This window comes from Equus przewalskii, chromosome 28, assembly GCF_037783145.1.
Source record: "Equus przewalskii isolate Varuska chromosome 28, EquPr2, whole genome shotgun sequence".
In the NCBI taxonomy this organism is placed as follows: Eukaryota; Metazoa; Chordata; class Mammalia; order Perissodactyla; family Equidae; genus Equus; species Equus przewalskii.
The window spans coordinates 19,568,928-19,593,226 of record NC_091858.1 but is presented as its reverse complement, the minus strand read 5'-3'; the positions used below and the strand labels follow the sequence as shown (position 1 = coordinate 19,593,226).

Below are 24,299 nucleotides of genomic sequence, written 5' to 3'. Positions count from 1 at the left end.
TAGCATTTTCATTATAAATTTTATTTAATAGTAGTTTTCTATGACTACTCTGTCTGGAAAAAATCTCCCTACTCCTCTACTCCCTCTACCTTTTTCCCCTCTTCAAAGTGGTGCAGAACATCAAGAATTTGTTAGGTAAGCCAAAAAAGGAAAAAGAAAATAGGCCAATATTTTCGACATCCCCTCCCCATCCCCAATATAAGGACATTTCACGTCTCTAACTAGTCTTCATTAACTGTAGAAACACAACCAAGATGAATTTTTTTTAAATTTATGCTTCAAAGTTTTAGCGGGAGCTAACTTTAGTCTTTTAAATATAGCACTGAGGTTCTCATTCTAGTAGAAATGCCAGACACTTTTGATGCTCCCAGAGCCCCTCATCAAGAGACACCATAGGGTAAGGAGGGATCCCAGACCTTGGTCTAATGAAAATAGATAGGGCAAAAGAAATTACTTTCTTAGCTCCAGGATACAGCGTGCTGTAAAGATGTAGTACCTGTCCATTAGTTATAAGAGCCTCTAAATGGCTAAGGGAAGATGGACAACTCCAAGCTGAAATGTAAAGGACTTGCAATGTCCATCTTTCTTTGCTTTGCTTTTTCTTTACTTTCCTACTTCAACTATCCTGGGCCTATTGGATTTCTCTTGCTTACTTGCTCAATATGCTCACTTTTTGAAAAGCATCTTCTGTCATTTACAACTTGGTGCCAATTTAAGTCAATATTTCATTTCCAAGAACATTGGCATTTTAAGTCTGATTTTTGCCAGGGCGGTGAAACCATTAGCCCTTGCTTGAAGAAATATCAGGCCTCAGCAGAGGGGGAAAGATTCTGGAGACCTGGAGACTCAGCCCGGGGGAAACCCCAGAAACTTGAATCTTGAGAATGCTGTAGTGCTTGTGGGTCAAAGGACCCAGAGCGCAGAAATGAGCTTGCTCCCCTTCGTAGAGATGTGAACCCACCCGATCTGTATCGTACTCCAGAGTAGTTCAGTCTGTCTTAGGTTTTCTCTTCAGGTTAACTGCTCCAGTCTTAATAGAGAGTAACAAGGATTCTTTGCCCAGGGTTTATGATATCTGAGATCACTGGTACTAAAAGTATTTAAGAATCGGCTACAAATCTTTTACTAGAAAGGTTCAAGTACGTAAACCAGTATTGACCTGAGTTTCTTTCTAGATAGTTTCACCCATACTTTGACCTACGTTAAAAGACAATGTGATAATTGGTTACTTTTGTATGTCTTTGAGAATTTTTTAAAATATATCTTATGAGATGAAATGAATTACTCTTTCCACATGGACAGACGGGAACTTCTCAGCACAATCTCTCAGCAATCTATGGGTATTGAAGCCTCAGCCTAAAAAGGAAGCCTATCTGGGGCCTTCTTTAAAAAAACACTGAGGAGGTGGTGTTCCTGTCTCCAGGGGATTCCTGGCTGGACGCACAACCTGGACACACTTCCTGAAGGATCCCTTCCTTTATGTGATCCCAGGTACCAGAGCAGAGGTGGGCATCAAAACCTGGTAATAATCCTAATCAAGCCAACAATTAGATAAGTTAGGTTTGAGGCTTCTACTTGGCAAAAACTTAGCTATTTTAGCTTGATTTTCAATGCTGGCTAAATTGACATTAAAGCTTTTTTTAATTCAACATGGTGTTCCCTCCCATTTACTAGAATCAATAGGAACTAAATGTATACAACAGACATTTCAAAATTAAGCAAGCTAATTCAAGAGATTTGCAATTCGAAATAACTTCAAGCTACGTCAGAAAGCCCTCTGATTCCTCCCTCCCAGTTAGAGGGTAAAGAGGGTTAAAGGTGGTGAATAGTCACTATACTGTAAAAACCTTCTGTTAGTTATACAGAACTGACCACTGATCATTAAGGCTGTGATTTGGTCAGGAGAACATTGAGAAGCTTCTTACAGATAAAACCAATGACAGAAATCAGTCCATTAGATGGCAGTTGAAGTGGTAGGATCTGGCATGTGTGGTCCTGGGGTGGCACACTTCAGGAGCAACTGATATTTTCTGGAATGTGCCATGAGGATAGAGGATACATGAAGACATCTCTTGTCTCCTATAAGACTTAGTAGTCATACTGTAGTCCCTAAGCTGCCAGGTAAGTATTCATAACAATACAATTGTTTCAATTTAGATTCTACTATCTTTCTGAGCTTTAAAGGTTCCCAAATTAAAAAGCAGTTTAAATAAGTGTGCAATGTATGCTTTTGCTATGTGTGATAGAAATGCATACTATATTATAAGTCATATTAAAATTTATTTAAAAAATACATGGTCACATTAGAAAGCATATTTACAGTGGTAAAGCAGCAACAGTTTTTATTTATTACAAATCCTAAAAAATAATCCAACTTCATATGTAAAAAGGAACACAGATTATCATTGAAAACATTTAAATTTAAAATTACCTACTAAACAAAAAATCTTTACATTCGCACAAGTCCAATGTATCTGTTGATTTTTACAAAGAATCTCTGCAGGGTTTGGGGCCCTATCAACAATTTCTATTAAGCACAATGATAACAAAATAAAGCAATAAAACAATTGGGCACCCCTAGTGGACAACAAAGATGAAGAGTCTGTCAATCAGGGGTGGGTTTATGACAACTGAGAAACCCGCCCTGTTGGCAAAACAAGACTCTTTACCAACTGAGCCTCGGCCCCCGTACTTTCTGCCCCACGGCTGTCAGCGTCCACCAGGGATTGCAGTGGGCTAGACCCTGCCTTGTGGTGCCAGTTTCAGGAAGCAGCCATCCTTTTCATGAGTCATAGAGGTTCCTTGGTCCATCTCATTTACCTTGATGTACTCATGAGATATTCAGACCATAAATTAAGGACCCCAAACTACCTTCCTTCCATGTGAAGTCTTTCACTTCATACCCTATCCCATCATCCCGAAACCCCACCCATCAGAGGTAGCTACAGATGCTCACACCTTGCAGGCTGCCTCAACCTGACGCCAGCCTGGGGGCCTGGTTATGAGCCCCCAGGAGCCCCAGTGGTCAGTGAAGGCTCTTTAAGGCCAAAGATTGTGGCAGTGGCTTCAGCCATGGTGAATACAGCTAAATATAGTGCTCCCAGCAAACAGGGTTGCCAACTGGGTCGAGCCATAACAAAATGCATTTGAAATCAGTAAGACTAAACTGTGTACAAATAAACAATAATGAGTGTTACAAAAACCAAACCAACAACCACAACAATAACAGAATAGGCTTCTCGAAATCTAGAAACCAGAAAGCCATTTAAAAATGTTTAAATATAATTATACAAGAAAAAAAAATCTCGGCTAAACAACAAAGTCAAGCAGCCTTATTTTCAAATCTACACGACTAAACAATGACCTGTGCTGGCATTTACTACATGAACTCTGGTATTTCTTCCCTTGGTATGTTAGGACATGTTAGAGAACGTAAGTGGAAAACATACAGAGAAGGCGCTATTTGGGTACTAGCAAAAAGAATAACTCACTCCCCACCATCAACACCCCCAGCAAAAATTCACACTAATAATGTGGGTTTTAATACTCCATGATGGATGCTCTAAACACAATCCTTTAAAATTCTGTGCAAATTGTATTTTTGGTGTCAACCAACAGTCACTTGAAGCACGTCAGGAAAATCGGGCAGAGAAAATCATAAGCAACTCCAGAGGGAAAAGAGAGCTGGAATCTTGGCACAATTTTATCATGTGGTTTGTAATCTCAGAATATGCCCTGATTTAAGAGGAAAGAAGATAAGACTGCTCCCTCAGCATTATCAGTATTGGAGGGTGATGACTTTTCCTTATTCTCTCTGCTAAGCAATCAAGTAAGTTTAGAAGATAATTTGGCAAACACAGATTCTAGTTCAAAATAGTTCAACTATCTGCACATACCCAGGACTCAGAAAATATTCTGGCTCATTTTTAAAATAAAAAAGTTAAAAAAATCTTTTATTCTGAAAAATTAAAAGAAGAGAGGCTCTTGTCTTTTAAAGGAAGATAATTCTCAAATGGATACTTCCCATCAACTATGGCTAGTAAGAGTAATACATATGAACATTAGTTTTTCTTTAATGTATGTACTCCAAATGACGTTTCGGTCTTAGTTTTCTTGATGTTCATCTCTGTGAAAAATGTGATTAAGCAATAATCTGTATTTCAGTACATATCAAAAGCTCTAATACAAGTTTTCTCATAAATAGTTTTTAAACTTGAATTTGCATAGCTACTTTGTGAATTGTAGGGCAGGAGTGGCCTTTATATGGTCATTCATAAAGTATCTTCTCTCTTTTTTACGAGCATAAAATAAAGGCGCTATTATAAGAAGTTTTCACTGAAAATGTTAACAGAGCATATTTCCCAGTGTAAAAAAGAAAAAAGTAATTTAAACTGTTTTTACTGAATCATAATTAAGAGAATGAGCACAAGTATTTTTTAATTTCTGGAGAGGACTTGGCGTGTGATTGATTACTAGTCAAATCTACACAAAACTCTTTGGTAATCCCAGGAAAGTAAAAACAACATTTTGTTCAAAACCTTACGAATTCAAATCTAGGAACGGGGAGGAAGTATGAGAGCTGGTGGTACTGGATTTCCTAATAAACACATACCAAGACAGAGATTTCAGAAAAGGTGCCACAGAAACGAGTAAACAGAAATACCCTAATTTCCCCCACCCCGCCTCCATTTCAGATCATAAAGCACCTGTTATAATGTACTAGAGTCTACTGATTTTATATTAGAAACATTATAAATATATCTTTCTTAAAGAATCTATCTATAGAAAATATTATACATATAAAATTGTATATTTCAAAATAGTTTAAAACCTAAAAATTTTGTATAAGCATACCTATCAATATAAAACATTATTTTTTCTCCACATCAGTTGGCTTTTTTATGCACACGACAGGATCATTTCCAAAGCCCATCATAAATCCAACTGAGTTATTTGCTGACATTTGAAATACACACACATCCATATATATATATATACACTCACACATACATACGAATGCACATTTCAGTCTTCACAGAAAAAAAGCACAGTTACTGACAAAGCATCTTTTCATAGATATGTGTGTTTACAAAGTGTTTCAAAAGTGGAAAAATATTTTTTAACTAAATTCTGTTCCTAATTGGCGGGCATGATAATTTTAGCTGCCTATCACGTTCTAAACACATTTTTCTGTTTTGTTACAGTAAAAGATTTAAATATTCATGTATGAAATTCCTCATGTTCCCTGCATGAAGGGCCTATTCTAGATTGATTACAGAACAAAAGGGGTTCTCGGTGTACAGCTGCAACAGCAAAGATTTATGATTATGCCTACAGTCCTTACAAAAATGACCTCTTGCTTATGCAACTCTTCCTCTCCAATAAAACACGCAGCTTGAAAGAGAATTTGGGGCTTCAGATCTCACCACACACACCCTGGCAATTGTGGAATGTCACTACTGAGTTCTATGTCAGCCATGCTCCCACACTAGCAGCCGGAAAACCAGGTCTTCTACTTGTTTATTTGATATTTAATCACAATAAACTCTGGGGTAGACAAAAGAATTGCAACTTGCTTTTTAATGGCATCAATAAAATAACTGTTGTCTTGAAAGAGCTTTCAGAAAACAAATGTTTTCCTTGCCTCTGGTCAACTTGTGCACTTGATAACGTTCATCCTGGGAAGGGAGCCCATGCATATGTGTTTAGCTCCTAGCCTCATCTAGTGAACCATTTAATTATTTGTAAGAAAAATAATTCATGAGAAGCAAAACACACTGCAGATAAATAGTCCACTATTAGAGAACCCTATAAAATACAGTCTTTAGAGAACTTTACAAATAAAAACAAATTATTTACTCATATAAAGCTTTCTGTGTTTATATAGCTTCAATTCAATTTGGTTGATTTTTCAGGCTTAAGTTTTAAATAATTATGTATTTAACCAAAATATTTAATTCCCCTACCACTGATGGGCTATTATAGAATATTGGAGCTTGTATTAATAGCTTTAGTGTGATCATTTGAAAATAAATGAAATAAAAAGTGCTAAATAGTTTATGGGATGGGGGAAGAAAAACATCCCTAAATGTTTCCAAAAGACACACTGGAGGCAAATTAGATCCAAACCCCCAAATTGGGCCAAATGCCCTTTAATATCTGAATAGGCACTTTAAACTCAGAACAAAAGAATTTTCTCTTCTTGTACCCCTTTATTTTTTCCTCCTTTGCATGTAGTAAAGACAGAATTTGCTACAGTAGCCCCTTATATCTAGAATAAGACAAAATAATAGTAGAAACAAGTAGATTCTGTGCCTGACAAGGTTAAAAAGAAAAAGAAAAAACTGTGATTAGTTATTAAGTAATAGAAAGTGTATGCATCATTCTATCAATGGTGTGATCCAGGAGATTCTATTGGCTTGTTTTAAGTGACTTTTAAAACAAGGATGCTTGGGGTCTACTTAGCCAGGCATATGTCTAACTCTGATCTTCAGACATATCCTCACCGTTGCCACTTACGTGAGCTTTCTGGCCATGGGGACCACCTTCACTTTCTAGCATAAAGAGTCCCAAGTGGACCCCACTACTCTTTCAAGTCCCTGATTGGACTGAGTGACTATATCATTCACAGCAGGTGAAGCCCTCATATTTAAGGACCAGCGATCTCAGAGAGGACAGGAGTTCAGAGGGAGGCCATGTGTGACACAGAATGCCACTCCTGCCCTGTGTAGTATGGCGGATGCGAACACTCCTGTTGGCTAAAGTTTTAGCAAATTGTCATCCTCATAGAAGGAAAATCAGTAATAAACCCACTGCTGGCATTTATAAGTTATAGAAAAGGCTCATTTCTAATCCCCTCCTCTTACTCCTGACCAATGACAGACACCAAGATGGGTAACTGCATTTGTAGCAGGTTCTAGGTGGACATTAATGAAGCCTCATAAGAAAAAGCAACAGTTATTTCCCCAACTGCACTGGGAACATACAAAACACCTTTTCTATTCAGTGATAACCTCATTTCAGTATGTGCAGTACATGCCACCAATTAATGACAACACTGCAGAAATGTAAGGCAATAACAGTACAACACCAACAGCTTTGAACATTCACATTGCCCAACATCTACATACATACACACACACATGCCCACTGTTTTGGGGCTATTCATCACTGAGGAGAGAGTTCAGGAGGTTGCCCCGAGTACATAATTCACCATCTGACGAGGTGCTGTCCAGGTAAGCAAGCATAAATTAGGGTGAACTATGTCTGCAGCAAACCCATGACAACCTAGCATGATGGCAACATCCTGTCATGGTGTACTCCGTGTAGGATATGTATGTTAAGACTGTGGACCAGCTCCGCTCCCTCAGGCATTAGCATTCGCTCGTCTTTTCATGGAATATGAAAGGTAAACTGAGGTTTCTCTGGTGACGGTCATTTGCTTGAATGGCAGATTTTTCTTCTGTTGCTGCATTAATGTTGTCTGAATATGTATCCTCATCCTCTTCTTCATCCCTCGAGTTACCCTCCAGACTGTGTCTAATGCCATAAGCAAAGTAAATCAGGAAACCTTTCAGAGGAAAAAAAAAAATCAATGTTTTAGGTGTTTCAGAAAATGACTGTTCAAATATGGAAAATTTAATATAGAGCTTAATAGAGTTTTCTGCCTTCTCTTTCTGGGCCATTTTAGAACAGAAAGCAAGTATGGGATATCCCACAGAAGGTCCCTGGCAAACATCTTTTCAGTAGAATGTGCTTCTTCATTTTTAGTACCCAATCTTTATAGGATGTCTGTTTCTCTCAATAACTGTTTTTCAGACCATGTTTATGTAGGAAAAATTATATTTATTTTCTCAAAACTCAGTACTACACTTTAAACAAAAGGATATGTGAAGTAAAGTCTCAAATTACACCCCAAATACAAGTAGTGGATTATCAGAGTCACAGTCTGATATTTTGGAAGGCACGGCCTGTGTTAACAAAGGGGACATGGGTGTTCCCTACACAGGTTACTGTCACCAGGAGAGGTCAAATAACTTTGTATAAAGGAACTGTTTATGAACAGCCATGCTAAGAATTAGAAGGAAATGTTTTAAGTATCCTCACAAGATAGTGTATATTACTTATATGTAGGCATTGTGCTGTGTTTTAATTATATTTTAAAAAATTGGTTGAGTTTTGAATTGATGTGAAATGCATTATAGTTTTCCCATTTAAAATAATGACAGGTAGGCTACCAATTAGCATTTTGGCATGTCCAATTATTGGGAATGATTCTATTTCCTCTCATTTTCTCAGAGGTTTGAAGATCCAGCCTTCTTCATCCTCAGACAGAGGTATTTTCGTCATCACCATTTTACAAAGAAACTGAGGCACAAAAATAGGGGGGTAACTTGGCCTAGGTCACACAGTTAATAAGTGGCAGGGGTAGATGGCAAACCCAGAGAGACTGGCTCTATAGTTTACACTCTTAACCAAGACCAAGTACATTAAACCACAGTGAGCTACAATTTGAGGAAAGAAGCATGGCTTGTGGAAAGACAGGAAGCAGAGAGAAACTCTCCACCAGAACAGAAAAAGCTTCTCTGGGCTCAGAGCAGAGGAGTGAGTTCTATAGTCCGCATACCCTGAGGAGTTCAGCTCAGCTTCCTGGTAGCACCTGGGAGGTGGCAGGACACCAAAGGAAAGGCTGTGTGGTGCATTCCTGAGGTCATAGCCAATCGTTAAGTCATTTCTGTCAGGATCCTGGCCCTGACGCAACAGAACCACCTACCGGAAGTCGCCACAGTGACAGAAACAGAGAACAACCTAGTGTAACCTGTGTGGATGGATAACCTTTGACCCAAGGCACCACATCCCAATTCCTTGGCACAGTGTAGGATCCCCAAAATATGGGCAAACTCTAGTGTGGGTGTAGGGGGATGGGTAAAACTGACTGAGGTTAACTCTCTCATCAACTCAAGTGGGCTGGTTTCTTGAAATTGAAATTTAGTTAATTGATAGCCAAAGCAAACACTTATATGCATACAAAAAAGTGAACTAGATTCATTCTTATTAATCCAATAGGAGGACTGTCAAAAATCATAAACTCTCAAACTCCTCAGGCCACCAAAACCAATGCAGACGGAGCTCTCATTTCTCACCGCTTCACCTTACAGACCTTACACCTCACATTTTTTTTTTTTTTTTAAAGATTTTATTTTTTCCTCTTTCTCCCCAAAGCCCCCCAGTACATAGTTGTGTATTCTTCGTTGTGGGTTCTTCTAGTTGTGGCATGTGGGACGCTGCCTCAGCGTGGTTTGATGAGCAGTGCCATGTCCGCGCCGAGGATTCGAACCAATGAAACACTGGGCCGCCTGCAGCGGAGCGCGCGAACTTAACCACTCAGCCACGGGGCCAGCCCCCTTACACCTCACATTTTTAAGACAGTCGGTGCTCAGTGTTTTAGTTACAACAAACTTAAACTCTTGATTTCTAACTCAATTTTCACACAGGAAACTGAAGGGAGTCATAATGAAAAACAATATAACTAAGTCCACTTATGTTATTTAATGCTCAATTCTACCCCAAGGCTCTAGTAATAAGCAATTTAGATATTAGGAAAGAAATTTCTCATTAGATCATTCAAAATGTCTCCAGAAATCTACTGGGACCTGAAAAGGACTGGCTCTGGACTCAGACTCTAGGGCTGCCATTTACAAGCTAGATCCCTTGACTTTGGGGGGGCTTCAATTTTCTCAACCATTAAGTTGGAGAAAATAGAACCTTCAGGGTTTTACTGGGAGAACTGAATAAAAAAAAAGTATCTGAAAACATGTGGAAAAGTAAGCATGCAGAAGTTCTAAGAATTGGGAAAGGAAGAAACTGGAAAAAGCCTTTATTTCCAAGAAGAGGGAGGGATGCGTTTCTCTAATAACAGTGTGTGAAACCAGAAAGAGCCAAAGTTCAGAAAGCGAAAACCTTAAAAGACCTACCCAGTGCCATCCAAATGCTAAATCTGATCCAAGTGTCTGCACTCAGCTGGACCATCAAGTAAATGTTCACCAGGATGCTGAAGGCCGGCAAAAATGGTAAGAATGGAACCTAAGGGGGAAAAATATCTTCTTACATATACTCAAATTTTGAAAGCACATTCCCCAAATTATTTCAACATGGTGGCAACTAATTTGACATACACACTTTGACACTGTGTCACGAAGTTTATATTTTTACAAAAAGGACAACCTGAATAAAAACCATTCTTCTAGAGAATACTAAAAGGAGCACCACATTTTACACTATATACTGAAGCTCAAAGGAACAAGGGATTTATCCAGCCCACTAACACTTGCGTCATCACCAAGATGCAATCAGTTTTAGGGTTTAGTTAAAGTTTAGGGTTCACTGGTTTAGTTCAGATATCAACAGGGCATTCCTCTGGAACTCTGGATACACAGGGCATCCCAGGGGAAGACCTCCAGGAAGCTCCCTTCAAGCCGAAACCTGCTCTTAGTTTGAAAGGGACAGGATAGTTTCACGTGCAGTGGAAGGGCTTTTGGTGGGGATAATCTTCCTGAGAGGGTAGTGAATTTCTAGAATAAAATATTCTAATTATTCTTCTGATACTATAGATTATTTAATAAGAAATTTGTTTACCATTATATATAATGATATTGTGACAGGAACACACTCAAGTGTTTGAAAAGGGCAGGAAGACAGCCAACGTAAGGAGAATAGTTATAACAAAAGAACATCTCAAAGAATTGTAACACTCTTCTTGTTCACTGGTTAACTTCAGCTGAAGTGTTATTTTTTTTTTAAGGAAAAACTCACAAAAATTAATGTACAAGAGAAAAAGTGCACAATATTTAGGATCTATAATATTCCTCACACATACCATAAAGGCTACTTTGTGCTGATTCTGGGGCTGCCTCCAAATGGTGAAAATGATCGCGATGCAGAGAACAAGAAACAGCACAAGGAGAACGAGGCTCCATGTTTCCAACCTGGCAATAGCCTGGACACCGTAAGTGGTCAAAACACTGAGGCCCAAAACGAGAAAGGCTGCAAAGGCAAGATGTACATACAACAAAATCAGCACACGCACTTCACTCCGATTCCTCAGTTCAAACAGTCTCTTTGGATAAGACGTCAAGTTCTTTATAGATCTACTTTCCCAAATACTAAGATTGTTCATTTTCATTATGGGAAGAAATGGCTGACTTCACTGATTTAAGAAACACTGCTTGCTTACTCCTGACTGTCTCCTCCTTAGAAGTCAACCTCCTTCTTGGCACCACCATCTTGCTTTTTCTGCCAATATGCCATCTGAGTCCTCATTTGCTACTGTCTCAGACTATATCACATGGATCATTGTCAGGGGTGGATATTTCCCTTTTTTCAAATGGGAAATGGAAGTCTGTCCATTTTCAGCTGTTGTAAACACTGACTGTTAATGTAAACAAACAATATCTGATCTGCATCTTTTTTCCCTATTTGGGAGGTGAAATCACCACCCACCCTATCTCTGACCGTCAAGTCTTCATTAGGGGTCCCTCCTATATGTTCTCAGAGAAACCTGGACTTCCCTTAGCTTGTCTCCCCTAATCCTGTTCTGTAAAGCCCACTGGGAGCCAGGACCATCTCTCTTGATATCCCAGGTGCACAGCAGAATTCCTGGCACATTGACGGTGCTCAACAAATATTGTTGAAAATATGAACGATTACCTAACTGTGGGTGACAAACAAGGATTTTCTACATTGCCTCCCAGTCTCCTTGGGTCCCAGTTCTGTTATTGGCAGATGTCCTTGGCCTGATGTTAGGGAACATGAGTTCCTTAACAGCTAATGAGATGGACGAAGTTTGTACCTCTGCCACTAGTACCTTGGGGAATTTCTCCCTTTCTTCTTCGATTATCAAGGTATGATAAATTTATCCTGCTACTATAAAGATGATCTCAAATACTAGTAACCCATCAAGTGGAAGTTTCAGGGCTTGGAGTAGTTGCAACATATTCTAGGGTAAGGTGAGGCCTTTCACCCTCCTTCACATTGTGCCAGCTCCACGTACACACATCTGCGGGGTATTTATAATGGATGCAGTGAAGAGGACTTACCAAGGAATCCGACCAGAAAGCTCACGAGAGAAGCCGACTGTTGTGTAGGCAGAACCGAGGGGCTGAAGACAGTTTGCAAGATGAAGCGCCGTCCTTGCAGCCTGGTGACGTGGGGCTCGCTTTTTGAGGCAGCACCAGCACATGGTCTCAGAGCTTCTTTCTCAGTGGAATATTTGGGCTGCTCATAAGATAAGCCAGGCTGGTACCTGTCCCCAAATAAATGTGGTGTCTTTATTCTCAAAGAGATATTTGGCCTGAAGGAAACGATCACTTAAAATTATAAGTGAGACATCTTGTACTCAGATCATAGCTTGTGCAGAAAACTGACACTTCTCGTGACTCCAGCCCCAGAGCACACTGAGCCAGGCCACAAACCTGCCCAATAAGACATCTGAGGCAACTCTGAATTTCCTCTGATAGCCACTTCACTAGAAAGTTATATGTCAGATGCAGCAGACAGCTGCATTCTGAAGCGAGGCAATTGCGACAACAGGATAATTACTCTGAAAATATCTATGTCCAAAGGAAACATGGTTCGAGAAAACAGCACAGAAACTCTGGTTGCATAACAGCTACAGAGTAACATACAGCCCTCAGTTTGGCATTCAGAGGCCTCATCACACGCCACCTCTTTAGCCTCTTCTCCCTCAGATTTCCTACTTGAGTCCTCTAGTTTAACCCGGACTAGCTCCTCCACCCATTCCGCCACCTCCCAACCGCATGCATGCCATCCTCCTTTGTTATTGTATTCTCTTCCTCTACATCAAGATATCAGCCTGCCTCACCCCAGCCTCCCCAGGGTGGTCTCTTTTCCCTCTGAGCAGCCTTTACTTAAATTTAAGAGTAACAGCTGTCTTCCATCTAAAGAAGAAATATGCTCCCTGAGAAAAAATACATGGAGGCATACAGAAGAAAATTAAAACCACCCACAATACCACTGTCCAGTGTTAACCACTGCTAGCATTTTGGGAAAATTTCAGCCAAGAATAAATGCATGCATGTATATATGCAAAAAATGACTTCTTCATGTAAATTTATGTTATTTAAATAAATTCAGATTACATAGGACTGTGCATCCTGAAACTGATACATTTCTGTATATAATTAAATTCACTTTATTTGCTGTAGAAGAGTCCACCAAATAAATATACCCTCATTTAGTTAACTATTCTCCTATTGATATTCAGGTTAGCTCAGTTTTTCACTATTATAAATTACCCTTTCCATGAACATCCTTTACATATATCTGTGTGTGCCTCTTTGATAAAATCTTTGGTATAAAATCTTAGCAGTTGAATTATTGGCACAAAAAGTATTTTATTTTTAAGTGTTTTTATACACTTTGAGAATTTACCATTTACACAGATTGAGCCAACCTATCATTAATTATCAGTTGTATTTGATGCTTTTGCTAGTATGTCTATTACACTTTACATGGATGTCTTTAAATTCATGGCCTCTTGCTTCTGTGAGACTGCTAACTTCTTGAAAGCAAGGACAGTGAGTCCTAACTGTCTTTATTCCCTGGGCTCCACATGACACACACTCTTCAGAATCATCTTCCAAGGACAGCTCACCTGAGGATGAGAACACAGGCTGCAACCAGAGAGTAGGCCAGAAGAGTGCCGATGGACATCATGTCCACAAGTGCCTTCAGGTCAAAAAGAAATGCCATCACAGCTATTGAAACAAGCAAAGAACAGTGAGGAAAATGGCCCATGATACAATTCTATACAGTTGATGACTTTCAAGTCAGGCTCAGCTGACTGACTTTTTGTTTTAGTGCCAATGATAAGGAAAACAAAGTATAGAAAATATATTTCTCATAGTTAATAAGATGCTCTTTAGGTCATATAAACTCCTACTAAAACTTCAAAATCCCTCAGCTATCTATTAAGTACAAAACACATCTACTTTGATTACTTAAAAAATATTGACCTGACAGAGTGAAAATATTATATAACAGAATACTCTCCTTTGACGTTTCAGAAGAAAACATGGCTAAGAAATATGGGCCAACTCCTTTTTTAAAATCATAAAAAATTCTGACAGAAGAGCTTTCATCATAGATGTAATATAATCATTTTTGATTTCCAACTGCATTTAGAGTTATATCATATACAAAATAATTTCCAATTAAATTATGTTTCTGATATAGGCTAAATTCTATGCTGATTGAAACCACACAGTCCAGGAAGACTGACTAGATCCCAGAGCTCAATCTATGGTCCTGTACCCAAATCCCAATAATGTTAAGAGACAAAATATACTTTATATAGTCGAATAGTTAAGTTGCACTTAGCAATTTTTTTCTCCACTGAAACATCAAAATAGTGATAATATTAATTTGAATTTACCACATAGTTGTCCCTATCTTAGTAAGGAGATAACGCCACATTCCATTTATATGGTGTTCTGGACCTCTCTGCAAGTTTTATATCTCTATGATTTCATTTTATCTTCAATTCAATAATCCTATGAGACAGGGGAAATTATTTAGGTTCAGTTATATAAAATGGCCAGTATTTGACTGTTTTTAACCAAAACCCATCAATTTCACATGGTTTGACCCAATAGGATTAGTATCCTCTTTTTAAAGACAGGCTTACTCTTAGAGAGTAGGTTACAACTACTAGGTAGCAGCAGGATTCCCCCTAAACTAACATCCCAAGCAGCTGCTACAAACCACACTGTTTCTTTAAATCACCTCAAGCCTCACTTTAAAACTCTCCATTGCTAGTATACTGATACATTATCCTATTACAATTTCAATATGTTTTCTAAGAATCAGATACCTAAAATAAGGTAGCCAAGACAGAAGAAAATAATTAATTATCTGTACAAGAAATCTAAGCTGGAAACAAGCAAAGTAAGGTGGAGTACAAAATAACAAAAATATAATATTTTAGAGCATATTTAAAAGCCCTCTGTTAGAATTTTCTTCTTTTTTTTTTTTTTTTTACAAGGAAGATTTGCTCTGAGCTAACATCTGTGGTCAATTCTCCTCTTTTTTCACTTGAGGAATATTAGCCCCGAGCTAACATCCACGCCAATCTTCCTCCACTTTGTATGTGGGATGCCTCCACTGCATGGCTGATGAGTAGAGCAGGTCCACACTCGGGATCCAAACCCATGAACCCAGCCAATAAACGGAGCACGCATAACTTTAACCACTCAGCCACAGGGTCGGTCCCACAATTATGTTCTTTTAATCATTAATTTCAATATCTTATTATGCTGCCAAATTAAACTCATCCTGAAGGAAGAAGTAAATTTTTTAAAATTCTGAACAAAAAGCAGAGTATCACTGGGCAAGATTTTACTGGAAAAAGTAAAAGATTTTATGGAATAAATAAAAGGTGTGTCTCTGTTAAGATTTATAAACTATCTCTAATAGTATAATGCAACATTTAACAAGAAAATGGGCTTTGAATCATCTTGTGCAACCTTAGTCTTATGGGGGCAGAAATATAAGCACTGAGAAAATAAGTGCTTTGACCTTCCAATGGATGCCTAATAAAATGCCAAATTTGTCAGAAAAGATTTACAAAATGAAGTTGTTTAGGCAACTACTTTCTGACTCTGAAAAAAATCCTATTTTGTACATAACTAAGAATTACCATTCTCCAATATAATTTTCCAATAATTCAGAGCCTCAAAAAAACTAATATTTTTGGTTTGAATTTCTACTAACAAGATTGTTTATTGTTTTATCTAGAAAGCTTACTGGAGTCCTTTTCTTGCTTCCTATAACAGGACCTGTAAGGCCATTCTCTTGATCTGTAGAATTGCTTTGAAAATTTCTGCATGGAATAAGAATCTGGCCAAAGGCACTTTACATAGATATGCCGAAAGGTAGGCATCTGAAGTTTTAAAATATGACTTATGTGCCAAAACTGTTGAAAGGAAAAACAGATTCCTAACCGGGTTTACGAGGATAAAGGTATCACTAACTTTTCAAGAGCCATGACGGCCCAGGAAGTGGGGATGATTCCAACGGTCAATATAAATTGTCTTTGACATTTCTTATGTTTAATTAAGAATGAGTAAACCATTAACTTTAGAAAAATCCTATGATCCTTTAGCAACATTCAACTTAAATCCTAAACAAAAAAGAAAACATTAAATCATTTTTAATTAATATTTCAAATATTAAGTAATCATCCTTTAATTAAAATTTTGTGTGTCAATAATATAATTTCATGTGCTAGTTCATCAATCTGAAAAGCATTTAAAACCTGACATATAGTGAAGAGCCATTATAACCCTTTGCATATTTGTTAGAAGCCCAAAAGGTTAAAATAACGACATCATAAAAACGGCTAAAGGGTCAGTTAAGAATGAATTTCAGTAGACCACAGCCACCACAATTTGCAGATGTAATCCCAGTGCTCATACCCTAATTTATCAGTGATTTTGTTCTTAACTTACATGCACAGCAAGCAGACCCTCTTTATAAGTCCATGCATGCGCATAAAACGTTCAAATCCAATGTTGAAGAGGCCTATGTTTGTAAAGCTTACCAGAAATGACCCCTGCAGTCAACGTGGCAGCAACTGGTGACTGCCTCTTACTCACTCTGGCAAGAAATCTAAACAGTAAACCATCCCGGGCCATGGCAAACAGAATTCGGGGTAAAGGAAACATAGAGCCCAGAAGACTAGAACAGAAAAATTTATAATCCACATGTGAGTTATTACAAGTATTATTCTAGACAGGTATATACAGGTAAAGATTGGACACACTAAAGTGTAGAACCTATGCCCAAAAATTCAAAACAGGAAACATTCACAAAAAGGTTATTGACTGTCATGTAAATCAAAACAGAAAACCACCTACCCTTTCCCTTTTTTTTTTTTTTCAGAATCCTTGATGATAAAATATCCCCTTTTTCTTAATAAAAGTCAATTCTCTCTCACCTGCCACTGCACCCGATGATAAAGTAGCAATTATTGGTGTCTTCGTTTTGGAATTGATTTGAGCTAGACATTTGAAAAGCAACCCATCCTCCGCCATAGCATAGATTACACGAGGCATTGGGAAAATGGATCCAAGAAGACTGAATAAAAAGCAAACACATGCAGTATGGCAAACACATCCATGCAAGATTACACCCCAGAACTAAAACTAAGAAAGGGCACAAAACTCAGCACCACAGCTACGATTATGCAGTCTTGTTATTTTTAAAATGTATTATGATGGGGCATTTAAAAATATCTGCCAGTATTTACCACTGTGCTACTTATTATTCTGTTGCAGATACTTGCCCAGCACAATTATCAGACTAAAAACATTACTGTGAGTAATTTGTGCATGATTATTACTGAATTAAAACTAAGTAATTAAGACTTAACAGGAAACCAAACTCAATCATTATCATTAAGACATTTTTAGCAGCAATAACTTAGAAAATAAAATTCCTAAATTGATATGTAGAGATTAAGTAATCTGATTTCATAGTATAGTCACTTCATTTACTCAATAATTATGCATTTTTTACATTTATTTTACCATTATTTTTCCTCATATAGCCTAATCTTCAGTCAAATTAGTAATTAATCCCAGCATCATAAGGTAATTATAAGAGAAAGGTAAAAAAAATCAATTCATTGTAAATTTAGTACATAGAAGTAGCCACCATTAAAAGTTAGTAACAGTGAAGTTTAAGAAAATGATTTTTACTTTAGATGTTTTGAATCACTTGTGTGTACACTGCTTGTACCATTCCATACAAACTTAGCTGTAAAAAGTAACCATTTAAGAGAAAATAAATAAAATATTTTAATTTAAAAATCCATCTTCTCTATCTTTTAATCAGGTTGGGTTGAGGTTGGCCATGGCTGACTCTTCGTCCATCTGTCCTCAGACCATGGTGGCATAGGATCTTCACAGTTCAGATTTTTAAAATGATTTGAAACTATTCAGAATAAGCCTCAACACTAGCAGATGGCTGAGAAACCAACGAGAGTAATTTCTAATTGTTGCTTAATATTACCTTGAATAGAAAATGGAAAGGATTTTGAGGGGAAAAAAAAAGCTAGGCTGATGAATTATAAAAGGATTCTTTTCCCAATTTCAGACTTTTAGAAAACTATTTTCACTTCAAAACATCAGTAATCAGGCAAAGAGATTAATTTCCTCTTTGTGAGAATTCTGTACTGCATAGCATGGTATAAAACCAGAATGAAATACCTATCTCATATGTTAATTTGAAATATGAGTAGCTCAGGAAACCTGAGAAATGAATTCTAAAATATTAAAATATGCCAGTTATGGAAAATCCTAATACTTGGTATTCAATTACCCTTTTTTTCACACAGATATTACATGAATTTCCACCATTAATTTTAGAACAATAATTTATATTTCTAGACCAAGTTCACTCTGATCAGTGCTAAAAGTCTCAATGTGTCACAATAAAAAGCACATTACATTTAACAATGCCACCGCATACAGCGTCCTCTCACACAGATTTGATATTACTTTAAAAGACAGCAGAAAATGCCAAGTCTGCACATAAGGTCTCAATTGTCTTTAACACTGTAAATGACATGAAAGTCAACAGGGAAATATACTGGTATAAGCACCCTAAAGTTTTATAATACATATATGAACAGGTGTGACACATACCTATGATCTTGTGTATGTGTGTACCAATGCTGTATGTATTTCTCCTGAAGCTTGGACCACCACTATCTTGAAAAACTGACTCAAGTGATGGGGGGAAAGATTTTATCACTTAAGATTTTTATATAGCAATTCTGGGCAAACTATTCAGAGAATATATAATTACATAACATGTTCCTCATATTATTTAAAAATATTTTGTTTTTAAAACATATGAAAGCAATTCTTTGGACACTGACTATACTTTGCAGGACCCCAAGCAGCACCTGCCCCAGAGGCAATGCAGTGTACCTTGCTGACAAAGCACAGAGGGAGCCCGCTGCAACGACATATTTGGCGGGACCCCATCCAACATATTCAAATGCTACAGGAAGGGGGCTTTTCTCATCCAGGAGGTAGTACGGCATCATAAGTGTTAAAGCTGCAGAGACCCCAAAATAGGCCAGGAAGCAAACAAGCAAAGAAGTCACAATTCCAATAGGAATAGCTCTCTGAGGGTTCCGGACTTCTTCACCTAAGGAGATATAAACAAAAGGTTTGCATGTTTAATAAAACATGAAGTGGTATGCCATTAATTCTTCTCCTCCTCCACAGTAATTCTACTCTGCTTTTGTCCCTCTCATTTTCTTAGCTTGATCCATCTATTGTACATGAGATTTACTCTCTTCTTCAGGGTACTTTCCTATTACATAAAAATCCAATTCCACAAAGAAAAAGCATCTTATACACTCACTATCAAATATTTAGGGATAGAACAGCAGCCTTAATCCATTTGGAAAATGATTCATCCACAGAGCTTAAATGACTGTCATGGCATTCTGTGGGCCCTTAAATATAAAGGCTTCAGGTGAACTTTTACCCAATCCATCTTCTTATAATAAACTCTAGCTTCAATTAACAAATAGTATACTTTGGATCCTTCCAATAAGATTTGGCATTTGAAGCACCCGAAATATGATCAATTATAAGCCCGTGCAATAATATGAACCCAGAGGAGGCACTTAGAGAGTGATTCTGGCATGATTACTTTGTTGGATAGGATAAAGAGAAAAGAATTACCACAATATATTTTGTCTGACTAAAGAGACCATTTCAGAGCATGACCATTATTTGTTACTCCTTATGACAGCACTTCTGGACAGAAGGTTAAGGATAGCAATTATGACTAACATTTATAAAGCATTTGACGGCTTGCAAAGTATTTTTCATACGTATTTCTTCAAAGTAAGTTTTCATATGTACATCTTAGGTACCTTCATAACAACTGAGGGGGAAGTACTGCTCTCCCAATTTTACCAATATGGAAACCAAGGCTCAGAGAGTTTCCTTACGTTTCTTTTTATCATATCCAGCAGGGGTCACAGCTGGGCCTGGAACTTGCCCTTATTCTACAATTCCCACTGTCCTTCCTTGGCCCTCTGCGGCCACCCACAGGCATTCATGGGGTACAAGGAACACCTTTTCCTTCGACAGAGAGCCAAGATTCTGCACTTACCAGTTGTTGCAATGCAGTCAAATCCCACAAAGGCATAAAAGCAGGTTGCAGCCCCAGCCAAAGTGCCTGCAAAGCCATAAGGCATAAAGCCACCAGCCCCATAGATACTTGTTCCATTTTCAGAAGGCGGCTCTCTAAGGAAGAGAACAAACATCAGAAAGTCTTTTTCATAGGAAACTGCTTCTTCCGGTGGTTTCTCTCAAGCCACATCCTTGGAAGGCTGCTGTGTTCAGAGCTGATGTATACAAAACTAAGAGTCAACCCTGATTCTCTCACCCTGTCCTAGAGAATATGGTGTGTCCTCAGCAATGGCACCCTAACGGGTTACCAACACTCAGTTGGAGGCTGATCTTGATGCTGCATAAGCAGGAGGCCCAGACCCATTCTGGCTGGAACTCACAGCCAGGCAGGATTTTGAGAGCAGACACTCCATAAATGGGCCACGATCTGAAATAAAGACAAGAAACTTCCCCTTCCCGTGGACAGGTGGGCAGACTACACATTTTAAAACTTTAATATGAAGACATTTGAAAAGGTGAAATAAAATTCTCTAGGTTTGATTAATAATTCTGAAGTTGAATATTTTATTACATGTTAAAAATTGTAAAAAAAAAAAAAGATACTAATTTTTTTGCCTCATCAGAATGACTACAAACAACATATGCAAAGGAGAACACAGATGTACCTCGCTCCATATAATAGATATTTTTGTAATCTTAGTTTAAATACACATAGGAATGTTATGCTTAAATCAATCTTAGGATGAAAACTTTTATATATAATTATTATTAATTTAATATTTGAGACTATCAGGTTTAAAGTGAAAGGAACAGATAATTCTGCTTATGCAACCAACAACACTCTCCAAAATCACAAGGCCTAAAAATGACCACAAGGCTGAGAGAACTGCAATGAGACCAAACGGTATTCCCAAAGAAGAACTGAAGGATGCATGTCTCAAAAATATTTATTGTTATTTAGAGGTGGCAACCTCTGGGGGAAAAGCCATTCTTCTGAGGGTTAGGCTGTTCCCTGGTCTTCCCCCAAACCTGGAGGAGAGCATGAAGTTGGGCACCAGCAGCTGCACGGCTTCAAACAGCTGCTCAAAAGTGAGCACACCTAGGCATTTGTGTGTGAGGGGAGCCTGGGGAGAAGAGTTTTGGAATAAAACAGCCTCTCAGAAGCAAAAAGTTTGAGAACAATTATTCTAGAGGAAAATATAGCATAAGACAAAAGCAGGCAAATTAAAAAAACAAACAGAACAAGAGGGGAAAAACCCTAAATATTTCACCTGGCATTGGCTGATATATTTTTAAGGAACTCTTCACTAATCTTCCAGTTTGCCACATTTCCTTTCACAAACCCAGCCACCATAACGAACAGAAGGACCAGGACATTAACAGCTGTGAAGATTTTATTCACCCAAGCAGACTCTTTTACTCCAAAAGATAAAAGACCTATGGAAGAAGAAAGGGTATTTTAATTTCACCTAAGCCTTACACAGGCAATGCATTTGGAGGCAATTACAAGCTTTGGGATACTATTTCACCACCATTCATATCTTTAACACACATTTAGCCCTTTCTATTGCAAGTTCTTACTCACTCGTCTGATCGTGAAAGAATGTCTTCTGAACACAACCAACTCCGTTTCAGAAGGCAGATGGTGCTCATAGCCAAGAGACATCACACTCTCCAAGAAATAAATAAATCTAGTAACTTTAGCTACGATTACCAATGGGTAGATATAGGTAAAGTAACTAAATTTTAATCAAATGCTGTTCTGAAAAGCCATTTCAAGGTTAACGGTTGCAAAATTTTGAAAGCAAAAGCTCAACCATATGTTTGCCTCATATTTACTAAATATATAAACAAAGTAATTCTTCAATTGTCATGCCAAATAGATATTTTGTTAAATCGATTCTCATTTTAATAGTTTTATTTTGTATTTTGATTGTAAAAGTAATCAATTTCCAAGCCAAGTAATTTGAAGACTCAGAAAAAATATGAAGGAAACAAAGATCAAGTGAACCTCCCTTCCAGAATTCTGTGCACGCACACACACTTCCATGTCAACAAATACATAAGCTCATTTTTAACAGCCATAAACTCTTCCATGATACAGACACATTATACCTCAATCCCTTATTTATAAACAATCAGGTCACTCTGAGTTTCTTACAGCTATGAACAGTACTGACATCATCATCCCTTTATAAATACCATTGTACACTTTCAAATGATTTCTTTACAATAGTTTTCTATAAGGTAATACTGGATCAAGGGTATGCACTGTTACACAAGGCTTTTGGTTCATATTGTCAAAATATTCTCCAGAAAGTTTGGCCCAATTTGAATTGCCCATTTTTTCCATTGGGCTATTCTTGTTTATATTAATTTCTAAGATTCATTTATATAATAAATGCTATAAATTCTCTGCCTGTCATGTATTGCATATGTTTTTCCCAGTTTATCATTTACTTTTAATCTTAGCGTTAATTATATATATAAGAAACTTTTAGAACATAAATTTTTCCTTTTTAGTTTCTACCCTTAGCTTTCTAAAGCTAAATTTTCCCGAATATTAACTCAAAAACATTCACCTTTGTTTCCTTCTAGTAATTTTATGATCATATTTATATCTTTAATCCATCTGGTATAAGATATGAATTATGGACCGAAGAAAGTTTACTCTTTACTATTAGGGAAATGACTGACAGGATTATGCCACATATTTACTTGCTTCTTCCCCATATCTATACCACCCATGACCAAATAAGAAAAATTATCCAAGTAGAGATGAGAGAAGCTGAATTTCATTCTTCTACCTAAATTTTGATGATATAAAGGAAAACTGTATGGTCAATACAATTACTAACCCAGTAACTGTCTGTCTGTTTAGGAACCACTATACAACTTGGAAATATACACCATACATTATACCACTATACATTTCAGAAAATAACAACACTACTGTCACGTTTTATAAGTTTCCCAATAGTCTATGTGCACTCTCTATTCTGAGATCTCCGTCTCCCACCAGTAGATTAGAGACTAATGAATATTTCATCTAAATACTGCATACACTTCCCTTATATCATTAACAATAGCTTCAGTTGGCAAGACATTTGGTATTATAATATGAATAAAGATTTAGAATAGGAGGTTTTGATCTTCAGAGATTCTAAGAATAAAGTTACCATGTAAGCTTAGCCTATATTTAAAGTAAAGACACAATGGTCGATGAACACAGGACAAGTGATGCAGGCCAGGGCCTGAGTCTTGCCATGGAATCTAATGATTCCGTGTCATAGCTGCATGCTTCTCATCATTCAGAGATTAAAGCTGAATATTTTAAGTTCACTGAAATCATTCCTAAATAAAATATGATGTAACTAACGTAATGTTAGCTAGGCTGTTTAGAAACCAAAACAAACAAACAAGATCTATCACCTGTTGAAAAACAATGGATGCTAATCTTCTTGACATTAGAAGCAAAATGCCAAATATTTTAGACCTATAAATTTTGCTCATGTCCCTGTCCCTATATAAAACATTTAATTAACGGCTAACATTTTTAAGAGTAAAGCTATTTTCAAAAATTATATAATTCTACAAGTAAAAATTTTATTATAGAAAGATATTTCTGCCACACTTTTGTAACCAAGGGAAAAAGCAGCTAGAGATAAGGTTGGACAGGAAAGCAAGGGGCAGGTTATCCAGAGGATATCAAGTAGGAAGTGGGAACAAGCAGGGATTTTATTCTTAGTATAATCCTTGATAGGTTTAAGCAGGAGTGCACATAGGGATGACAATTAAAATAGAAAATGTTCAAATAATTAAAAAAAACATAGGGAACAACAGGGATTAGGTATGCCTACAAAATAAAATAAAATTGCCCGACATCTAAGTGCTTACTATGTCCCAAGCAAGAAGCCTGTACAAGATAGACATTGATATCCCCACTCTATGGATGAGCAAACTGAGTCTCATGGAAAGATTAAGCCCTCAGTGTTCCAAAGATAGCATGTGGCAGAGCAGGATTGGAAAGCTGGTCCCTCTGACTAAGTCCTGTGCTTTTCT

The 24,299-nt window shown here is 37.4% G+C and overlaps 1 protein-coding gene across 7 annotated transcripts in view; it reads right to left on the bottom strand.

Moving 5' to 3' along the window:
• Positions 1–2,260: 2,260 nt before the first annotated feature.
• The window catches only part of SLC7A2 (solute carrier family 7 member 2), a 65,279-nt gene continuing 43,240 nt past the window's right edge, over positions 2,261–24,299 (bottom strand). For 4 of the 7 annotated variants that reach the window (XM_070598301.1, XM_070598302.1, XM_008529146.2 and 1 more), the window contains 9 exons: positions 21,509–21,674; positions 20,218–20,351; positions 19,014–19,236; positions 17,015–17,154; positions 13,673–13,775; positions 12,096–12,301; positions 10,877–11,043; positions 9,975–10,083; positions 2,261–7,570 (listed from right to left, as the gene is read on the bottom strand). In XM_070598301.1, the coding sequence (XP_070454402.1) occupies positions 7,374–7,570; positions 9,975–10,083; positions 10,877–11,043; positions 12,096–12,301; positions 13,673–13,775; positions 17,015–17,154; positions 19,014–19,236; positions 20,218–20,351; positions 21,509–21,674 (1,445 nt within the window). In that variant the 3' untranslated portion in view covers positions 2,261–7,373. Of the gene's footprint in view, positions 7,571–9,974; positions 10,084–10,876; positions 11,044–12,095; positions 12,302–13,672; positions 13,776–16,618; positions 16,756–17,014; positions 17,155–19,013; positions 19,237–20,217; positions 20,352–21,508; positions 21,675–24,299 lie in introns of all 7 variants that reach the window. The other 3 variants (XM_070598303.1, XM_070598304.1, XM_070598300.1) reach the window with 1 other exon arrangement.